Genomic DNA, 23,696 nt, shown 5'->3' on the forward strand with positions numbered 1-23,696 from the left:
ATTCTTTTATCTTCCTTTTTGTTGATTCCTTAGCTCTCTTTTGTTCATTCAGAACCTATTTAAGATGTCAAATTTTGTCCATGGTCCTGTACACTTCAATAAATATTAGCTTATCCAATTGACAATTTTTAATACCTTGTTATCATCAAAACTCTCAAAAGTTCTTGTTCCAACATCATGTTCTTTGGAGCGCCCAAAATGAGTTGGCATGCCTAGGTATTTGTTAATACTGGAACTGATCTTGATAGGCAGTTGTTCTTGGAAACTCCTTTTAAAATCCAAGCTTATGTTAGGGCTGAAAAACATGTCAGATTTGTCTAGATTTACTCTTTGTCCAGAGGCTTCTTGGTATTGGTCTTGAATGTCCTTAATTGCCTTCCCTTCTTCAGGTCTAGCCTTGCAAAATAAAATGCAATCATCAGCATATAAAAGATGTGAAATAGGTGGGGCATTAGTAGCAATAACAACTCCATGTATAAGACCCTCCTGCTGACTTTTGGAAAGTAAACCTGAGAGAACCTCTGCACAGATTATAAACAGATAGGGGGATAAGGGACCTCCTTGTCTTATTCCTCTGTTAGGTTTAAAGGAGTCAGTAGGCTGGCCATTTATGAGAATGGAGAAAGAGACTGATCTAATACAGTTCATAATAACATTAATAATTTTAGGAGGAAATCCCATAGAAACAAGAGTTTTTTCAATAAAATCTCATTCCAAACTATCATAAGCTTTAGCCATATCAAGTTTAATTCCCACAAATCCATTGTTTTTCTTCCTAGGCTTACACTACAAGAAATGTTGCGATTAGCCAGGGAATTATGCCAGGAGCATGAACCCCTGGCAAATTTACCAGGAGTCTTGCCAGGGAGACCCCTGGCAAATTGCAAACCGGGCCCACACTACTCCTGGTTTACATTTGACGGGAGCAACCTACCATAACCCCTGGCAAATTGAAAGGGCCCACTTACTTTTTACCCTTTTCCCTTTTATTTTTCTCTAGTAACTTAACAGACCTTGGAACTCTCTTTCTCTCTGTACGTTCAAACTCCAGCCAACTCCTCTCCCAAAACACCCACTGTCACTCTTCTTCGCGGCCACCCGCCGTCATGCTCCGACCTCCATTGGAGACGAAATTACCACCAGTACGACCCTCTCTTCTTACTCTTCAAAAAGCACCCATTTGTTTTCTAGATTGATAAAATTTAAAAATCTCAATTTTCACCTTGTCTCTTACTTTCCGACCACCACAAATCTCCATTTGAAAAACTAATATGATTTTCTTCTTCCCCATGACATCTACAACTAAACCCCTATATTTATTTTGGGATCGGAGAACTTTCGACGACAACCACCGTGCCGGAAACCGCTGCAACCGTGTCGGAAATCGTGTCCACCGCGCTGGAAAATGCAACCTGCAGCCATTTCATTTCTTTTCCTTCCTCTTGGTGAGTTCCACTTTCTACTTTGTATCCAAATTAATTTTTAGAAGTTTTTAATATTCATTTTCGGATTTTGGTGAAAGGCACTAAACTAGACATGTTATTTTTGTTGAAATGATGGTTTTGATCTTTTTAATAAAGTCTCAATGGATATATTAGACTTAGTTGTTGTTAGAATCTTATTTGGTCTCATTTTATGTTAGAAATCAAGGTTTATAGTGATGTAATGTTGAAACTATAGTCTCTCGAATGTACACCAAGCTTGAATGAGTCTTCTAAGAGTGTGGTTTAGTGTTAGATCAGTGTAATCTGATAGCTGTTGTTTTGAAACAGGACATGTCATGTTTTTCTTTGAAAATAGTCTCTGACTTAATTTTACTTTGGACACAATATTGCTTCTTTATCTCTCAATTGTTTATGAAGAAAAAAATTAATTGTTTTTCAGGTTGATGCATTATTGGTGTTATCACTTCCAGAAGAAAGACATCTATTGTAGAGAAATGTTAATTTAGAACAAAACTTGTTATAGGTAATCGTGTTTCATATCTTTTCTTCAAACACTTGGAACATTTAGATGCTAGTCTAGTCATTTGTGAACTTAGCTAAGGATCCGTGAATCATCAGAGTTGAGAGGAACTTTGGTGTAGTTAGTAACAGAGTCACGAAAATTCTAGTATCATCATATTGTTAGAAGAACTGCAAAGTTGTAACTCTTAAATTTTCAAACTCTTATACGTGATATGTTTATCTTCAGATGGGAAACTACATAAGGAAAAATGAATTGAAAAAGCGCCGAGGAAAGGATTTAAGAGAAGACTTGCTACTATACAAGTAAGACTCAACGACATACATAATTGTTTTCCTTGGTTTCTTTCTTTCTTTTTAATTTTCCTTCATTTATCTTGCCCTTGACATTTCATAATGGAGCTATATTTTTCTTGTGTGTGTTTTTGGGGACTGAAAATGAATCATTTTCTATCTTGAAATCACTTTGTTGTGGATCTATTGTAAAAGAATAGTTGTAAAAGATGTAGTTATTTTTTCACTGCATTGTTTATCTATCTGTTATTTCTTTATCTATCTGCAGTGTTTATGGTTTACTGCACTCTGGTTCTTCTAGAATAGTTGTAAAAGTTGTAGTTATTTTTTCACTAGTAACATTTTTGAATTATATAGCATATTGAGGTTTAATGTCAGAAGGCATAGGGGTAATATTCAAGAGTAAGAGCTTAGTGTTTTTCATATCTCTAACTCTCTTTAATATATGGCATTGATGCAATTGATAGAAAATACACGACACTTCTTTATGAAGCTAGATTTTTTGTTCAGGTTAGGATGCTTGTGTTGGATACTTGATTACTTGCAACTTGTATTTTAAATTTGTTAATTTCTAAGTGAGTTTGTAGTAGAATTCTTAGAATACTTTGATATTCATTATGTCTTTAATGGAATGATTTAGGTATCTTCACATCTTTAACTTCTCAAGCTTGGACTGATACGGACATCTAATACTCAAGATTATTTTGTATAATTTGTTGATTATTTTGAGACTTACTAGTGTTTCTTCTAAAATTCATTATAATATAATGAACTAGAAATTCATTAGTAGTACATGAAGGAAAGCCCACAAATACTAAGCCATTTTCATATTTGTCATAATTGTTCCATATGACAGTGATTGAAAAAGGAAAGACTATCCAATTAAGTTTATTGTGCTCTTATACTGTGATTTTTCAGGTTGCCAAGATGGTAAATCTTGTAAACGAAAAGGGGGAAAGGTTATGAGAGAACCGGAGCCTGTCAAAGATGGTTCTACAGTAACAGCTTTTATTGAAGATCCTAGTGGTTATAGGTTTGAGCTTTTGGGGAGAAGACCTACTCGTGAACCCTTATGCGAAGTGATGCTTCAAGCAGGTGACCTTGATCGTGTCATAGCCTTATATGAAAAAGTGAGTGTATATATTTAATGTAATTATTATGGTAGTTCCTTCAGCTTGCTTAGATGCAAGCACGCACAAGTGACTAAATGTTTTTCTTGACTTTGTTAATTTCAAAGGCTCTTGGGATGAAACTTCTCCACAAGATAGTCAACCCTGAGTAAAAGGTAACAACTACTTGTTGTTATTTATCAGATGCATGGCTATATGTGCTCATGACATTACTCATTAGATTGATGTTTGTAATATCTGCAAAATAAAGATTATGATTGTTCTCTTGCCATCGATTATGATTGTTTTTCAGTAGCCAAGCTGGGATATGGTCCTGAAGCTAATAGTCATGTTCTAGTGTAATATTGAGAAATAGTAAATTTGATTTGGTTCTAACTAATATATGATCGGTATCATTTGTCATTGTTAAGTTATCATTTTCTTATACAAATGTCACTTTCCCCATTTGAGAGCCTAAATCATAAAACGTGAAGTTGGACATGTATGCTTTAGACTCCTTCAATTCTTTGTTTGCACATACATTAAGATTTGTTGCAGAGATGTTGCATAAATTGACTCGGTATATATGCATGTTATTTTTCTAGAACAATTATACTGCATGTATACAATGTAAATTCAGTTTCATATTGTCATAAAGCTAGCAACTAGTTCATTGTTGTGTAAGAGAACGGCTAGATTATCTCATTGTTGAGAATGTATATGTTTCTTATTAATTTTTATCAATGTATTGTATTAATCTTGGGCCATAAAAATGCCTACTATCTATCTAATAATCATTCCCTAAAAGAAATATCTATCTAATTAAAAAACAATTTTAAAACATTTTTTTAAAATTATTTTAATTATTAAATTTTAATATTTTGATTTTTTAAACAATTTAAAAACGTTATTTTAAAAAAATTTCGTACAACGTTTTGCCAAGGGTTAACCCCTGGCAAAGTTCCTGGCATGGATTAAAAATGACTGATGTGATGCTGACACTATCTGTATAAAGCTTGCATTGACCAGAATGCGTCAGAAAAGCTTGCAATCCTGCAGACTCAATTTGCCAGGGGTTGAGCCAGGGCCTGTGCCAGGAGCGCATTTGCCAGGAGCTAAAGCCCTGGCAGGTTCATTTGCGATGAGCAGATTTGCTGGTGATTCTGCTCCTGGCAAAACTCCTGGCAAACGTCCAGTTGCCAAGGCTTTTAGCATTTTGCCAGGGCTTCTGCCCCTGGCAAAATGCAACATTTCTTGTAGTGTTATTAATGTAATGAAAGGTTTCAAAGACAATTAGAGAATTGTCAGTGATTAGCCTACCAGGAAGAAATGCACTTTGGTGATCACTAATAATACTTGGTAAAACAGTTTTAATCCTATTAGCCAATGTCTTGGTCACAATTTTTAAAATCACATTGCATAGGCTAATAGGACGAAAATCAGATTATGTTAAATAGTTTTGAAACTTTATTATACAAAAAAGGTTTGGCTTAATTGCAGGTTTGGTCCTTCTGTTTGTTCATTTTTTGGATTTTGGTCTCCTACTTTTAAATCTGCAATTTTCATCCCTCAATTTTTCTAATTTTTTAAATTAAATCTAAAATTTCAATTGACGCTGATCTGACACAAAGAAGGCCTGTCATAATAATTGTTATTCTTGATTTTGGTATACCAGTATGATAAATTGGCATCATAACTATTGACACAAACTCAAAGTATAATTAAATTGACACAAAAAAACCCTCTCGATGGTAAAACAGCAGCATAATTTCGGTATCCAAATATGACAAATTGACATATTAAAAGAGTACTAAAATAAGGGTATAAACATGGACATAACTAGTGCTTTTACATCATGATCCATGACAAAATAAATCATTGGATAAAAGTACTAATACGTCAAGCCTTAACAAACAAACAAAAAAGTCATAGTGCATATAACCATTGTTATCAAAAACCCGACTTAAGTCTCAAAATCCTGGTTTTTGCGACTTTGCGTAGCTTCATCGACTCAAATCCATAGCAAAGTCCCAAAAACAGGCAAAATCCTATCAAAATCGCACAAAATCGCACAAAATCGTGAAATCCATTCAAAATCGCAGGATTTTGATGGATTTTGAAGGATTTTGTTCATTTTTTTATAAGGGTCAATTTTTGACCTGGTTCGTAAATTGACCCAATTTGAATCCATGATTCGTTCTATAAATACCCGAAAGGCCAAAAAATTTCATTCCTTCACTTCTCCCACATTTATGTATATGTATTTTGTGGACTTTGAACTTTAGACATTTATGACCGTATGCAATTTATAACATATATTTAACATTATTTTTGTTTTGGTAGAATCCTCGATTTTGATTGCGATTTTACGAGTCCCGACTTTGCTATCCTACATCGATTCTACAAAAGTCGTTGAGTAAAATCCTTCGATTTTGATTGCGATTTTACGAGTCCCGATTTTGCTACTCCCTTTCGACTTGAAGTAAAGTCCCGATTTTGATAACCTTGCATATAACATTTTAGGGTTCGCGGTTTCTATTTGTGAAAAAAAAAAATCAACTTCTCTAATTTTTTAATAGTGTTTTTTCTATACTTATTTAATCAAATTTTAATCTTTCACACAGGTGCTATGACTGCTACTTGCGTCCAGATGATTTCTGCTTTATTGAGGTTTACTGTGGGAACCGTCCCCTTTCTTTATTTGGGGTCCCCTATTTTTCAAGGAAAGCCAAAGGTTGTTCACTTTCAAATGATTACAGACAGGATCAAAACGAAGCTCTCAACTTGGAAGGGTTCTTTTCTTTCAATCACGGGCCGTGTTCAGCTTGTTAAATCTATTATTCACAGAATGTTATAGTTTACACTTTCCATGTCTATATGTGGCCGAGACGGCTGCGCCGGATGCTGGATACTTGGATTAAAATTTTCATTTGGAGCGTAGATGTTCTTACTAGAAAAGTTTGCACAGTTTCTTGGAATTGTCTCAGTCGTCCGTGGGCGGAGGGGGGTTTGGACTTAAAGCCAACCCGCTTGATTAACGATTCTCTAATTTTGAAGCTAGCTTGGAACCTTCTTGCTTCAGATTCGCAATGGGCAGCCCTTCTCAAACATAGATTTCTATCGAATGGTAAACCTGTTAATCATTACTTTAAATCTTCTGTTTGGGCTGGTATCAAAATTCACATTGGTACGGTAATTTCTAATTCTCAGTGGATTGTGGGAACGGGTGAAAATATTTATATTTGGAATGACAATTGGCTAGGTGCTCCTCTTGTTGATTTATTTGATATTGATCCGTTTTTTCATGTTGGTTTCACTGGAAAAGTGTCAAAAATTATTGTTGATGGTGGCTGGAATTTGCCTCTGACTATTTTGGTCAACCGTTAGCGCAATAAAAAAAAACATCATTTCTCATCAAATTAAGCAAAAGTCATAAAGGTTCATATTAGCATACTTCAACCATGGAAAATCAACAACAACAACAAGCTTAACATCACATTAACATACCCAAATTTATCATCAAATAAGGAGCACGAAAATTGACATTAAAATTCACTATATTCACAATTTACAAATAAGCACTTATTCACAGAATTGAAAATATGAAGGTTTTAGCTTAATTGATGAAAGGAATCTACCCCCCTTACCTCTAGCTTCACAAATCCTAGCTTTAGCTTCACTTTAACTCCTCTAACTTTAAGTCTCTAGCCCTCTTCTTCTCCTCCAAGCTTATCTTCGCTCTAACCCCTTTCTCTATTCTTCCCCTCTTTCTTTCTCTACCTCTCTCAAAATATTTTGTGAAGTGAATGAATGAATGGAAAACCTAATTTTCTCTTGGTGTAATGTTTATATAGCCACCTCTAATTGAGCTTGGTTTCTAATTGTCATAATGGGCTTAACATTTTTACTGACTAATTCCCCAAAAGTTACTACTCACTTAACCGTTAAAACACCGAATAATTACCGTTTCTATATAATTACCCCAACTCACTGATAACTTAGTAAAATAACCATTCACCTCAAAATACTTAAATAATCCCAATTATAAGATTACTAAAATACCATTGCTCAACAAATGACAAAAATGCACTTGGTCTTAAAAAGACTAAAATACCCTTCCTAGGCCAAAAATCCACTGACCCCAAATAAACACACACAAAGCCAATTATTCACACACAAACACACATAATAAATAAATAAAATAATTCTAGCGAAAAACGGGTTGATTCATTGTGGAACCACCAAACAGCAAGGAACCTAGATCGAAGCTTTGTAACAGAGTTTCAATATTCAACCCACCAGAGACCACCGACCAGGCCAACAGTGAAACTTCTGGCAGATTCAGAAAAGGAGGTGGTGCGGGAGGCTACTGCCAACCGTCACACCACCCACGACAGTCGCTACATTGAAGGATGAAGAGGGTAAGGAGGGGTTTATTTTATTTTTTAACAATAAAATTTATTAACAATCAAGTTCATGCACAAGACGGGCATGTACTGTCAAACAAAAACTACAAAACAAACACATCGTATATAGGCGGAACACCCACAAGAAAAACCATAACAACTTCAATACATACACCACCTAAATTATGGATGCCACCCACACCAATAATAAATCTAACCACCAAAACCATATTCAACACCTAAATTAGAGCCAAACTCCAACCCTTCCCCGCGAGTGACATTCGAACAAAGTTCAATGTTCTCGGTTTACTAATAAACTATGCTCTAATAAAATAACTTATAAGTCATTTTTGGTTGGGTTAAGTTCATTACCTAACAAGTTCTTAATGAACTCTAGTTAAGGACGAGTTATCTAGGAGAAGTGGAATTCAAATTATGATTTGAACAACTATTTATCATATTTTACTTATTTTTCAGCCAAATTCGAATAATGAGTGCCCCGTCTTGATAATCAAATGATTAAGACCAAACAAATTATTCAATAGTTTTAATTAAGTAATTGTATTTTTGAAATATTAGGATGTGACATTATATAGACCCAGATAATGATATAAGGTAGCCTAAATAATGATCCAAGCCCAAACCATTACTTGACACACTAATATCTTGCATGTGATGCACTTCACTTATTGCATGAGATGCACCTGACTTATTGCATAAATAACACATGACTTGTTACATGTAATTATTTTAATTTCCAATCTCAAATTCTCGAAGTCAGGACACCTTACCATTAATTTAATTAAATTAAGGAAAAGATGTCACTTGTAATTGAATTCAAATAGTGGATTCCTTTTCATAGTATAAGTTTAAATCACCCTAAATAATACAAAGGAGTCCTTAGTTTAAGAACTCGTCTTATTCATTCAAATTAAAAGGCCCAAATTTGTTTACATTGTTTTACAACTATTGGAAGATACAATAAGAGACTCATAACCTTAAGCATGAATCATATGCTAGTACATTACATGGTTTCATAATAATTGAAAGACAAACGAGGTTTGATGAGGACTTCAAGAGGAGTAACTTTGATGTTGGTTGTTTCCACCACAGCACTCATATCAATTGGCTCATTTGATGTTTTCAAGACTTCAAAGGAGTGTAGAAAATTTGCAAGAGTCAAATAAGCAGTTCGAAGGCCGAAGGATATTCCAGGACAAATCCTTCTTCCACTTCCAAAGGGTAAAAACTCAAAATGATGACCCTTAACATCAACATCTTTATGAGTAGTAAGAAATCTCTCAGGCTTAAACTCCAATGGATCCGGCCAAACACTAGGATCAGTTTGGATCTTCCACAAGTTCGTAAATAGTCGAGTTCCTTTCTTCACATCGTAGCCACCAATCTTGCAATCTTCTCTGAATTCGCGAATTCCTGAAAGAGGTGATGCTGGATAGAGTCTTAGTGTTTCTTTGACAACGGCTTGAAGGTATACCAACTTGTTAATATCTGCCTCAGTGATGCATAATCTCTCTTTGCCAATGTGGAGATCAATTTCTTCTTTAACTTTTTCCAATGTATGAGGATTGTTCAATAATAAACACAATGCCCATATGTGTGTAACACTGCTAGTGTCTGTTGCTCCCAAAACTAGCGCCTGCAAGATTAGTACAAATTGTTCAACATTTGTATAATTTATTGCACTTATTTTTAAATTTAAATTTTCACAGTTAATTAGCTAAGGATGTGTCACATCTATTCAAAAATCTTTAGAATTTCAAACTTCATGGCACGTTTATACATAACTTTGACGGCGGAGGCAGTCCGTTGGAGGGGTTCAACTGGACTTAAAGAAAATTCAAATACATTCCTATATAATTTACAGTAAAAATTCCTAATATTTTTTATCCGTTTTTACACATAATTGATTGAATCATGTGGTCAGGCTCGCCAGAATCCAGATCTATTACAATCAGAGATCATACATTTGTTGTTGTCAAGTAATCTAAACTTAAGTCAATATTAAATGACTTGATGTTTAACTCGGTAAATTAGTCTGACGAATTCAATATCTGTCTGATAAAATACGAAGACTAAAAGTGCAATTAAATAACGACACTATCTATGTATATTTGTAGGTGATAATACTTTATACACATACCATTGTTGTGGCTTTGATGATAGTATCCGAATCAAACCCATGAATGTTTGTTCCATCGATTGTAGAAAGCATAACATCAATAAAATCTTGATCCCCTTTACTCTTATCATCACCACCATGTTCCCTTTTCTTCTTGTGCTCATTCAACCACTCTGTCACAACAGTATCCAACTCCTTAAAATTCTCCTTCATACTTTTCTCATGTCCACCAAAATCAAACCACCTCAAAAATGGAACAGCATCAGCAATAGGAAAAACACCAATCAAACGCATATAATCTCTCAAAGCGTTCAAACACCTATTTGCTTCTTCTTCTTTAACCATCACACTCTCTCCAAAATATCTCTTCCCAGCAACCATTCTAAGAGCTGTGTTGAAGGCCAACTCATGAAACCATTTCTTCATCTCCAAAAGCAAATAACCATTTTCGTCTTTTTTGTTTTTCCAAAAACTAAATAGCTCTTTGATCGAAGTTTGAACTTCTAAGACACGAACATGAGTTAATAGATCGATCCGATGGTTTGAGAGAAAACTTAGTGTAACAATCTTCCTCATTTCGCGCCAAAAGGGACCGTAAGGTGCAAAACCAAGCATGGCATGATTATATGTCATGTGTTCGAATGCAACGAGGTTTGGACGATAAGATACAGCTGTATCGTTTGTTGTGTAGCATTCTTTTGCTGTTTCCCAGTTGTTTATGACTAGAGTTGTCGCGGTGCCGAGTTTGATGGTGAAAATAGGACCATATTTGTCTGCCATGGCACCTAGAAGATGATGAGTTGCTTGAGATTTGCTTAGGAGGGGAAGGTGACCAATTATTGGCCATGCACGAGCAACCATTGGGGGTTGTTTGGTTTTGTTGGATCTTGAGTGGTGGAATAGAATTATGAAGAGAAAGATTGCTGAAAGGAGGCCAATTGCAATTGTGTTTTGAGAGAAATCCATTTGGGTGAGGAAGTATGAAGGTGATGATTCTATGGAAGATATAATATGAGGGCTTGGAGCTGGGGTTAAGGAAAAAAAAATAAAAAGGTGAACAAAGGTATCTCTCTTTAGTTTGATGTTTATCCATAGTTCAATTATTTAATAATATATCGTATTTTTGTATTAATTTATTTAAAAATATTTTTTTTGTTAGTGAGTTTTGTCTATGGATACTGATATTCAACCAAATTTTGATGCTACGTTTGGTAAAAAAAAAGTTAGTTTATAGCGAATGAACTTATAGCGTGAGGTTTATAAGTTAATTTATAAATAATAGTGGATAAGTTAACTGATTGAATTTGTATTGTTTGGTAAAATTAACGATTGAACTAGCTTATAAATACGAGCATACATAAAAAAATGTGCAATTAATTAACATTTAATTTTTTTCAATAAAGTTTGTACAGGGGAAAATTAATATAAAAAGTGATAAACTATAAGATACTTGATTTACCTTATCACTACCGGCTACAAGCTCATAAAAATAATCTATAAACTCGAGAGAAAGTGACCGCTACCAAACAGATCTTTTTTTTTTTGTCAAATAAGCTCAAAAGACATAAATTACCAGCTCAAAAAATGGCTTTACCAAACTTACCCTAAGACTTTACCAATTATAAAATATCAATATCAATAAAATTATTAAGTTTTGTCACTTTATGAACATATTTTTAAGTATACTTTTATGGAAAGTTGTAAGAAATTAAATGCATATAGACAAAACATTTAACTGGTGGTCATAAAGGTTTGAAGATTTTTTTTAGGCCATCTATATCTCTTTAGGCCCCTGAAATTACGAATTTGACCTTATTATCACATCAGTGTAGGGATGGCAATTGGACCCAGGTCCAATGGGCACCCGCAAAAAATACCCACAATGGGTAGGGTAAAACCTCGCTTTCATGGGTATGGGTTTGGGTCCGGATAATTACCCGCAAATTTAAGTGGGTATGGGTGCGGGTAACGGTACTATACTACCCAGTCCCGCAACCCGCATATACATATTTATATAATATAATAAATACTTTATTTATTTTTGGTGCATAATTATTTAATTTATTTAGCTATTTACGTCTATACCTAAACCTTAAAACTAATATAGTAATGGTTTCATCCTTCCCTTCATACCTTAATTTGATGTTTATTTTAGTATGCACTTTTTTATATGTATTTTGAATGTTTTTACTTTTATTTTCGAGGAATATTTTGGATGTCTTTTTACTTAGCTAAATATTATGGTTCGTACTATTTTCTGAGTTGATTTGAAAATTTTGGAACCATAGTTTTATTTTCAATTGTGATATATTTTATTGTCTTTTCATAGTTAAAGTGCGGGTAATGGGTGCGGGTATGGGTACTTAGGTGCCCATAGGGTACCGGGAAGGGCACTAAAGTTGTTACCCACGAGGGTACGGGCTCGGATACGGGTATTTTTTACAAACGCTGGTATGGAGAAAGGTATTATAGTACCCTACCCATTGGGTACCCATTGCCAGGGATGGCTATTTTAGTGCAAAAAAATTCTGGAGTCTGAATTTTGTTTTAAGATTGCATAATCATTAGATGGAGTCAAAGTTAGAAGGTCGTATCTTGGCTGGTTGTTTAACTGCAAAAGCGACAAAGATTGTATGTGATATGACAAGAAATTTGATAAAACCGAAAAATATATTGATGGATTTGAAAGGTAGACGGAAAGACAACATGACGATTCTCAAACAAATTTACAATGCACGTGATAGATACAAACTGAGTATCAGTGGTTCGAGAACAGCTGGGGAGTCAAAAACAACTATACAAGATATATTTTTTGCACATACTAAATCTATGAAATTATTTAACACATTTTCTGCTGTATTGGTGATGGATTCCACTTAAAAAACCAATCAATACAAATCAATGTTGTTTGAGATTGTTGGTTTGACCTAAACTTAGAGGACATATAATGGCGGGTTTCCTTTTTTCACTAGTGAGAAAGAGAAAAATTTAACTTGGGCTCTACAAAAGTGTTACTCTGTTGAAGTGTTAACAAAATTTTGAATACGAAGGGTAGGGGAATGTGTAGGATTTTCCTAAAAATCTTTTTAGGAGTTTTAACAAAAACGATAATCAGAGAGTAAAAGAAGAGAAACAACACAAACAAATTATCCTAGTTCACCTCAAAATCCGAGGTTAGTACAATCCGCTTGCACTTCGAAGATATTTTTCATTATTATCACACAAGATTACAATTGCTCTCGCACACAAGTCAAAGACTTCCTTGCCTCACACAAGAGGACTTATACAGTAGAGTTTAATAAAAGAGTTTGTATGTGTCTACACTTTAGAACTCGAAGAGCGAATAACTAACTTTAAGCTTAAGAAACTTTTGACACTTAAGAAATTTTAAGATGATAAGTTTGTAGAAATTTTCTAAGTGTTTGGGTGCTTTCAAATTTGACCGAGTTTTAGTACATATAAATTATTCGTACTCTCTTACGCTATTCAAATTGCTCAGGTTATTTTATATGAGATAAATGAAAGGGTTGTTGTTTGAAGATTTTCAACTCATCAAAATTGTCTTTCATAAGCTTTGATTCAGATTTAAAAATTTCGCCTCAATTGGATAATGTCATTGAATAATACAAGGTGAATTTTTTGCTTCTTATAGAATAATTTGTTACATTATTTTTTCCATTGAAGTTCTTTGTATTTTTTTGCATGTGTTTAGAAGCAGACAAACATTACTATCAGAGCTTGAAAATGATCTTCCATCATAAGAAGACAAACCTGGTCAGAATCACCCAGACTGCTGATGTCGTCAAAGCTTGTTTCCATCATAACTTGCTCTTATAAGAGTCTTTGGAACATCTTCTAATCAGAGCTTTGACTTTCTGAACCAAAAGTTTCCATAATCTTCAAAAGTTTCCAATGCTTTTCTTGAGTACCATAATGCTTGCCTTGTGCTCGGAACTTGGTGTATCTGAATCAAAAACTTGACTTTGAAGCCAGAATTTAAATACAGTCTTGCATACTTGAGCACGCATTATAGTACCAGATTGTTCTTTCATACATTGTTATCATCAAAACATTAGATACATTGTTCTAAAACCCACTATGGTTCAACAGAAGGTAAATGTTGCTAACAGGGATACCGCACATATGAATGATGTTTCCAAAATGTTTCCAACATCTACTACTTTAGCGTGTGAATTTCGTATTTTAAAGAATGTGAGAGCTAAATGCATTTTGGATTGCAAAGTTAAATATTCCAAAGGGAAACATGTGAAGTCCTCGGATTTGGTTGACACCATCATGAACTCATGGCAAATTATTGTCAATTCTCCAAACCAATAGCAATATGTAGAAGTAGTTTTATAGTTAATAAAGGTTTGTGAATAATTTTGAAAATTTCTAAATTATGTTGAAAATACAATATTGGAACCTTTGAAGGAAAAAAATAGTTAAAGCGTAGATCGACCATGTTACACATTTTGGTAACACAACAACTAACAGGGTTGAATCCGCTCATGGTACATTGAAAGGATATTTGCAATATGGTAAGGGTGATTTGGTAAAAGGTTAGGAATCAATAGATGCCATGTTAACAAAATAGTTCACTAAGATGCAAGCCACTTTTGGAAGAAGTTCCACTGTTTTAGAACATATATTTAAAGACAATAAAATGTACAAGAGTTTGAAGTATAGTGCTTCTAGACCTGCTTTGAACTACATTTAAAAACAATCATCTCAAGAAAAAGAATGTGGGTTGGATAGTAAAAAGGGTGGTTATGCGATACGATGGACTCATGGGTTACCTTGTACTTGTGTAATTTCTAAGAAATTGAATTTAGGGAAGTATATTTGAATTGATGAAATAATCACTCAATGGAAAAGGTTATGTTTTGAACATGATGATGTTGTATAAGAAGGTAATCAGCATGTTTATATTCAAACAGAGTTGGATGCAATTCAGGTATGTTATAAATTTATAAGAAGTTGTATATTCAACTTTATGAAATAAGTGTATTATTTTAAATTATTATCTCTTAATGTCAATTTTTTGTGTTTGTACGAAAGATTCAATAAAGCTTATAACAATGTGAAGTTGCATATCGAGGAACAAATACGTGAAATAGCATTTGTAACGCCCTATTGTTATTACTTATTTATTTATTTGAGTTTAGAGTCTTTTCCGTTATAATTTAATTAATATGTTTGATAAGTGATATTTTTATTATTATGTGTTGATATTTATTAGTATCCCCTATTTTATATTTAGGGGAAGTATATATTTAGTGGAAGAATATATTTAGTGGAGAAATATATTTAGTGGAGAAATATAATTATTTAGAATAATGAGGCTTTGAGGCAGAATTGGAATTAAGAGAAAATAAATAGGTTAAGGTTTATATAAAAAGGAGAGCTAGAGTTAGAAAATTATATTACGTGCAAAACTGTTTTGGAGAAAGAGGAGAAACCTAGAGAAGAGAAGAGTCAGAGAAGAGAAGTCTGTAGAATCCTTGCAACCAATCAATATAAGGTAAGGGTGGGACTATCATTCAATAATCTTGAGTCTATGATTCTAGGAATTTCATTTAACATGTTGTAGGTTTAGTTTTTGAGAATTGGAGAATTAGGGTTAAGAGTGATAATTGATGATTTATGTTATGTTGTTGTTGATTTGTGGTTGTCGATGATTGTTGTTGTTAATGTCATATTATGCATTGGGTATGAATTATGTTGAGTTGTTGTTGATTGTGATGATTTTGAATGAATGTGAAGTTTGAATAATATAAGTTGCTTTTCCTGATTTTTTTTCTTATCTTTGTCCCGAATTTTGAAATAGAAACTGGTATTGATCGGTACAGAATTGGTCTTAGGTGTAAACACGAAAGTTGTAGGTATGGATATTAGTTTTCTAATGTCGTTGGTCTGACGTCAAAATGATATATAGAACTTGACTTCTGGTCAAATTACTGCGCGTAGATCACAGTGAATTTTTATGGACTTTTTACACAACTTTTCCAAATTTGAAACGAAAACTGGTATTGATCGGTACAAAATTGATCTTAGACGTAAACACGAAAGTTGTAGGTATGGATATTAGTTTTCTAATGTCGTTGGTCTGACGTCAAAATGATTTATAGAACTTGAGTTATGGTCAAATTACTGCATGTAGGTCACAGTGAATTTTTATGGACTTTCTGCACAACTTTTTTCGATTTCGAAACGAAAACTGGTATTGATCGGTACAGAATTGGCCTTGGGTGTAAACATGAAAGTTTTAGATAATTTTGTTAGCTTTCCAGTGGCTTTGGTTTGACATGGAAATGTGTTATGTATAATTTATTATGTTTTTACAAAACTGCATGATGAATTGTTGATGTTTTAATATAATATTAACGATGATCTGTGAAGTTGATATAAGATGATTTAATGTTGTTACTGATGATATATATAATTGTATATGCATTATGTGAATTATAAGTGATGTTTTGAGACGATGATTACATTTTGATATTGTTATATCTTGAGATTATTGATGTGCTGCCATGTTGCTGTTTACTATTGATTAAAGCTGCATGTGTCGTTCTAAGATGTGAGATGTTGATCCAAATTATTTGGGTCATATAAGACGTTCATGTTGTCTAAGTTGTAAGATGTTGAGTCCATGCATACTCATTTAAAGACGAGGGCTCATGCCCTAGGAGCTTTTGCTCAATAAAGACGAGGGCTCATGCCCTAGGAGCTTTTGCTCAATAAAGACGAGGGCTTAGGCCCTAAGAGTATATTTATGCTCAAAGCGACGAAGGCTTATACCACATGCATGAGTAAAATGATAGAGTTGCATAGTCGAGTTAAGTTGCATTGTCGAGTCAAGTTGTTAAGTTGATTTATGAAGTTGATATTGATGTTGATTATGAAGTTGATTATGATGATGATAATGATGCTACATGACCATTGTTATGATATGTTGATGATGTTTATGTTGTTAAATATAATTGTTGAATTATATGCTTAACATTATTGTTTGTGAATCTCACCCCTTCTGCTTGGAAATGTTGCTCTTCGTATGAGTAACTTGCAGGTGATCGAGAATAAGTAACTGTTGATTGCTGTCGTGAGTGGCTATCTCTCACTGTGTCTTTAGGTGCTCTGATACGTAACGGAATGGGAACTTTCGTGGCTATTTTATATTCCTTACGTACTGCTTATGATTTTACATGACTATGATTTAGTTTTTGGATTATTACTAGATGTTTTGATGAGGTCTTCGTGCCAAGACTAATTATGCTGTTGAATTAAAATCCACTGCGAAGTTTTTGAATATTTATGTTGACCAATTTATGAAGGATGAATTGTTATTTATTCCAATTATGATTTTTTTAATAAGTGTAGCATTCCGTTTATGTTCAATGACTCTGATTTATATGTGAAATTTTTATGTTGGGAAAACGGGGTGTTACAGCATTCCCTGAAACTATATCATTGACTCTGCCAATTCAAAAGATTTAGACAAAAGGTGTTCAAAAAGGTAAACAAAAAGGTGCGTAAAAGAGGAACAAATCTACTTTGGATGATAGTTCTAGATAGTCAGGCTTCACAGACAAAACCTTCATTACAAACAAAGAAAAGTGTGCGTGTAGTTTTCTCTCTCAGAGCTTGATACCAACACAATATATTCCTTATATTGATATAATGTCTAATGTTATTAAACCTCATATTGAAAAGATTGTGAACGTGGATGGTGATAGTTACTGTAGTTATCGAGTTGTGGCTGAAAGTCTTGGAGGAATGATTATTTAGAAATATTTGGGGGTGAAGATCAACTACAAGTTCTGATTGACTCGTTGTACCCTCCAGAAGAAAACACCTCAATTATGTAGGAAGAAAAATGGTTGACAATATCAGATATGGGACATGTCTTTGCATCATTATACGATAAAGTTATTGTTGTGCTAGATCATGAAAACAAATTTTCTGAAAGATGTTTTCCTCTACGTGGTCATCCTCTAACAATTCCATATTCATAGGCTATGTGTCTAAGATTGATTCCCAACCATTTTGTGCATGTGTTTTTTAGACCCGTATGTCCAATACCTCCATCAACCACGCAGTTGAAAACATACAAAAGGTCAGACACTCGAGCTTCGGATTATCACTTTGTTTAAAGAATTTAAGGATATTAAAAAAGGCAACCAACCACATAAAGAAGCATATAAAAATGATCCAATTTTGAGTGATGATGACACAGAAGATATGATCAAGACTGACAGATTTTGTTTGTATTGTTTTAGTTATTTGTTTTGATTTTGATTGTATTGACCGATACTTTATTTGGTTACTTGAATATTATTACTCATAACTCACTCATATGGACCCATCTCTAATATTTTATAATTAATCTAAATTGTTGTGTTTTGTAAAATCCAGTTAATGGATACCACTTTTTTTGACAGATATTGCCTACCATCTTTTCAAAAATATACATCGATTCCAAAAAATGTTCAAGTATAACATCAAGTATATGCATTATATTCAAAAGATATTTAAAATAAAAATCAGATGTGTTATGTATATACTATTTGAGTTATTATACGTCTGGTAGTTACGTACCGAACCATTCGGTAGATATTTACCAGACGTGTTAATCATGATTTTAAAATGAACCTCTGGTATCTAGGTATTAGATGCTCCGATAACTTTCTACCAGATGAGAAAATAACGAAAACAGGGTCAATCATTGTCAATACCAGATACAATGCCATATTTGTGATTGCTATAATTGATAAGGGATTGAATTGAGATACACAAGCAAGAATGTGAAAGCAACATGTCATTTTATTCTGAACATTCTTTGTTGCACAATAGCATTGTAGTGATGTATCCAATAGATTACACACAAGATCATGAGATTCAAAAGATTTGTTTTTCTCATAAATTGATTCTAATATCAAAAAGGTTCATAACAAATTACGATTTCCAACTTCATAGGTTCATATTCAAAGTCTAAATTCCTAAACCACAAAAACAAAATGTAGACATCACTTAGTGCCACAAAGACTATATTGCCCGACATTTCTTCCTTTACGCCTCAATGACGGGTACTAAGTGGCAGGCATGGCTAGAGCTATAATCTTCACCATAGCCATGTATAAAGGAGTACATGCAAAATCCATATTATGTTCAATAGAGTTAATTGTCAGGTCATTGATTCTTTAGATGATAGTTAATGGATCAACACCGTGTTCCTCATCTAATAAAACCTCAAAATTAGTAGGGATTGACGGGTTATTAGGAACATCACATTTAAAAAAAAAAAAAGGTGAGACACCCTATAGAACCACACCAAGTATCCATTTTGTGCCTGTCAATCAGTGTCCACAAGTTGCCCACGGTCTTCTTCACAAATTAGATGTACATTATAATCCTGAAAAGTCTATTCCATTTGATAAATGCTCAATGTGTACAGCGGGGCAATAGTAAAATTTCTAGGAGTAGGTTGAACATATCCAAATTGCCTCAGCATATGCTATGAAAAGTGTGGACGAAAACTTGACATGTCGCACATTATCCACCCTAAAAACTAAATTATGGCATCCAACGTATGACTCTCCAAACGAGTATCATATGGATAGGAAATGATGTCATCAACCTCAATATGATCCAATGCAACACTTTAAGAATTCAGTGTAGCATGGCCCTTTTTTTGCATGAACCGAAACCAATGTGCACTGTCCTCTCTATAATTCAAATCAAGATCCCTCGGATAAATGGTTGAAAAGTGTTCATATATCCATGCTAAAAAGAAATCAAAATTATACCATTAAACATAATGTGTGAAAATCCGATAAGTTTTAAAATAACAATTTAAGTTATCAAATTTTACATGCATAAAACAAGTGTAGCTAAACAAGGAAATACAACTAGGTTTTTCAGGTCACCTAGATAATTGTAGAGGAAAGCAAGAGCAGTGACACCCCATGACCATTGATTAACTGTAGTCAGGTCATCGAAGTATTTCAAGTAGACAACACAATAGCCATGGTCAGTCTTTATCACTAAACAATGGCAAGCCAACTAGATAGAGTTGGAAAGCTCTGATGCACCAAGTCTAGTATCATTCCATCACTACTTCCTCCCCAGAGGTGCATGAGGCATCTTATCCTGCACAAATTCAACAGTTTCCGACCCTTTTGTCGCCCGTTCTTCTGTCTTGCGATGCCTTGGAACTTGAATTGAATTTTCTTCGCTTTGTATTTTATTCAAATACCTTATAAGAACTGTAACGCCTACTTCTATTAAAATGATAAAAACACGCGAGTAATGCATTAATTCAAGAAATAGACATTACGTTCTCCAAAAGATCTCAAACTTGCATATTAAAAATTTCTCAAAAACTTGGTAGCGGATAAATAACATATATCACCAAGTAGCCATGTTATAAATATCATATACACCATCAAATAAACTCCAAATATCCACACATGGATAAAGTCTCAACAGCATAAATCAATCCAAAATAAAATACAGACCGACAACCTACATCAGAGCCTATATTAAGACTCTAAACAGATAAACAAAGGAAGCTCGCGCTGTCCTCAAGCAACTCACCAAGCAAGTTAAAAGATCAAACATGCACGCCGTCTACCCATTCATACAAATAGGTAGGCGGTCCACCACAGACCACTGGGGGTTAGCTTCACATCAATCATAATCAAGCATAAGCAAACATAAGCATTCAAAGATTTCATGCATGATACATATATATAACCATCCCTCCTAGAATACTAACATCACATGAATGTTGTCCCCCATTCCATACACATCATGCTATCACAATTCCAACATAGCATAGCAATCATATTAAATCTTTAATTAAGTCATCGACATAAGCTCATCATTTATAAACATCAATCAATGAAAGGATTACTCACCTTATTTTCATTTAGCCTAATTAACTCAACAAGTACAATTCATCATTTCAGAGCATAAGCAAAAAAGTCATCTTCACCAAAAGATCATAAAATCACATTCACATAAATTACACTTCATTATTTTCACCGAAATAAACATCATCAATTCAAATCATCAAATGTACAACTATCACCATTAACAACAAACATCAACAAGTACACATCTTTACATATTCACCAAATATCATCAAGTGTACCATTCACCAAACTCACCAATGCACATAAATCACCAAAGTTCACCAAACACATAATCAATTATGACGCATTTAACAATTTCATCTAATGTATGTAATGCGCCTAGACACGACTCCTACATGCATGCGGTACCGTCACCAACAACGTCTAGGCCGTCACCCCATGATGCCAACAGCACATCATAATCACCGCAACTGGATATAAATATCCCACAACTATGAATGCATGAACATATGACACACTATGCACATGTTCGACAACAACTCACCAACATCATCACCATTGGATATATATAAATATCATAAACCATTGAATACAAAGTATTCAAATCACACCACTGGATATAAATATCTTGAACCACCTTCATTTTTGCAAATATGCATTCACCATCAATAACACCATCGTTTGTATGTAATAATTCATAACCAAAACAAACACCTTTCATACATGCAAGCACCACAACTATCATCATCAAATTTGCATATAAGAAATCAACAACATAATTCAATACATGCAATCACCATATCCAATATTAACATTTAGCATGTATAAATTAACCATCAACAATCAGTATTTAGCATATTCACATCAATAACTTCATACAATTTCTCACAATCAAAACAACTTCATACAATTTCATACAATTTCTCACAATCAAAACAAAGGAGAAAAGTACATCACATCATGATAAACATCATATTCAATACCTATTAATCATTCATACATCTTCCTATAATCATATCAAACTATTCACAAAAGATTTACAAGATATTCGGCCTTAAAGGTCATTTTCGACAAAGTTCGTCTATCGTTTCACCACTTAAAATCAATTGTAGAAATTGAATCGAAACTAAGCAAACAATTCTAATGCCTCAACTATGTATACCCTTAGATCACATATAAGTGCAGTTGAGTATATATGTGCGCTTCACCGGCCAAATACGACGAAATCATAAAAATCACAAAGTTCGTCTCTCTTTATCATTTTTCCAAAAGAATGCCATTTTCAAAGAAAAACAAGTTAAAACTCAATGAAACCATTCACAACCATTTTTAGAAATCATGTATTGAATAAACAGCCTTAACCCTACCCCTTTCCTTTGTGACAAACGAATTTCGGAAAAATCGATGTTCTTGAACGTTTTGCAAAAGTTTAGTTCAATCTCCTAAAATCAAGCTCAATCCAATTCATAAGATGTTCCAGTAGATTAAAGAGTAAAAACAGTAGTCAAACATGTTGAAAGAAGCATTTTAGAAAGCTCGGATAGGTCCCCAAATAACCGAAACAACAACTCTGTTCTTCGTGTCTTCCCTCTCGGGAATCCACTATTTTCAACCCCAAAACCCCAATTTTGATCCCCTTAACCCCAAATTCGTCTCCAAAGTTTGTCTAAATGTTTATGTACTTAAAAAGGCAATCAAAACCACATAAAACTTGAAATCAAAACATCATTACATCACAAATCATCAATTTACCCATTTTTCATAAAACTTTCAAAAACAACTCAATTCACACCACAACTCCATAATTATGAATACCCATGGTTTCAATCATCAACAACAACATCTCATAACAACAACAACATCAATTAACCTTGAATTCATAACAATCCAACAATAATAATATCATACTTCACCAATTTTGTGCAAAATACAAAGTATTCACATATATACACCTTAAGCAAGCAATTTCAACATCAACAACTTAATTATCATCAATTTCACATACCCAAACATTGCATGAAAATAAGAGCACGAATTTCACCAATTAAAGTTCATAATAATCACTTCTCAAAATTAAGCACTTATGGGTTTAAGTAGAAAAGAGATTATACTAAAAGATTATGAATGAATACTACCCCCTTACCTCAATTGAGCACAAACTAAGCTTAGGCTTCACTTTAGCTCCACCCTCTTGAATCTCTACTCTTCTCTTCTTCACCTAAGTTTCTTCTCTCTAACCCTTGTTCTTGCTCTTTCTCTCTCTACCTCTTTTCAAAGTTTTTGTGAAAATGAATGAATGAGCCTAAGTGACCTAATTTTCACAAAAACTATAGTTTATATTAGGCTCTAAACAATTGGGCTCAACCCTGAAAATGTCTTAATGGGCTCAAAGTTCTCATAAACTAATTCCCAAAATTTCTATTCTCTTAATGGATAAAAAAATAAATAACGAATAGTTACCGGTTCTTAATTAATTACCGCAACCCACTAGTAATTTAATAAAAATATTCATTCCCACTTAAAACGCTAAAAATAATCCTCAATGAAAAATTACTAATTTACCTTTGCTCACAAAATGACCAAAATGCCTCTAATTCTAAAATGACTAAAATACCCTCCGTAAGCCAAAATCCACTAATCCCGAAATAAAATACACACCAAGACAAATAATCACAAACAAACACATATAATAAATAATAAAATAAATCTAGCGAAAATCGAGTTGTTACAAGAACCATTGAACTTCATTCATCATATCCTCGATCCTTCATGTGATGTCTTGTTTTGCAGATTTACATGACTTTTATCTAAAATGATTCAAAACACCTACGAAGGGTCATGATTTCGGATAAATGTGAATTACATCAACTCGAATGAAAATAATACAAAAAATTCCTCAAACC

The 23,696-nt window shown here is 33.6% G+C and overlaps 1 protein-coding gene and 1 pseudogene across 1 annotated transcript; both read right to left on the minus strand.

Annotated features, from left to right (window-relative positions):
- Positions 1–8,657: 8,657 nt before the first annotated feature.
- On the minus strand, positions 8,658–10,967 carry LOC146914766 (cytochrome P450 82A1-like). Its single transcript, XM_085717503.1, has 2 exons — positions 9,935–10,967; positions 8,658–9,430 (listed from the first exon to the last, which is right to left on the minus strand). Exons 1-2 carry the CDS (start codon positions 10,877–10,879, stop codon positions 8,798–8,800), a joined length of 1,578 nt encoding a protein of 525 aa, XP_085573629.1. The 5' UTR covers positions 10,880–10,967; the 3' UTR covers positions 8,658–8,797.
- Positions 10,968–18,942: 7,975 nt separating this feature from the next.
- On the minus strand, positions 18,943–19,793 carry LOC146914767 (uncharacterized; annotated as a pseudogene).
- Positions 19,794–23,696: the final 3,903 nt, after the last annotated feature.

The sequence above is a fragment of the Medicago sativa genome, chromosome 6 (genome assembly GCF_051527215.1).
Source record: "Medicago sativa cultivar Bolivia chromosome 6, Bolivia_mono, whole genome shotgun sequence".
Taxonomy (NCBI): Eukaryota; Viridiplantae; Streptophyta; class Magnoliopsida; order Fabales; family Fabaceae; genus Medicago; species Medicago sativa.

Bases quoted from the DNA above. Each gene is read 5' to 3' on its own strand.
- LOC146914766 (XM_085717503.1), bottom strand. From the start codon at position 10,879: ATGGATTTCTCTCAAAACACAATTGCAATTGGCCTCCTTTCAGCAATC. The intron at 9,431-9,934 runs GTATGTGTATAA...CTAATCTTGCAG, and splicing joins TCATCAAAGCCACAACAATG to GCGCTAGTTTTGGGAGCAAC.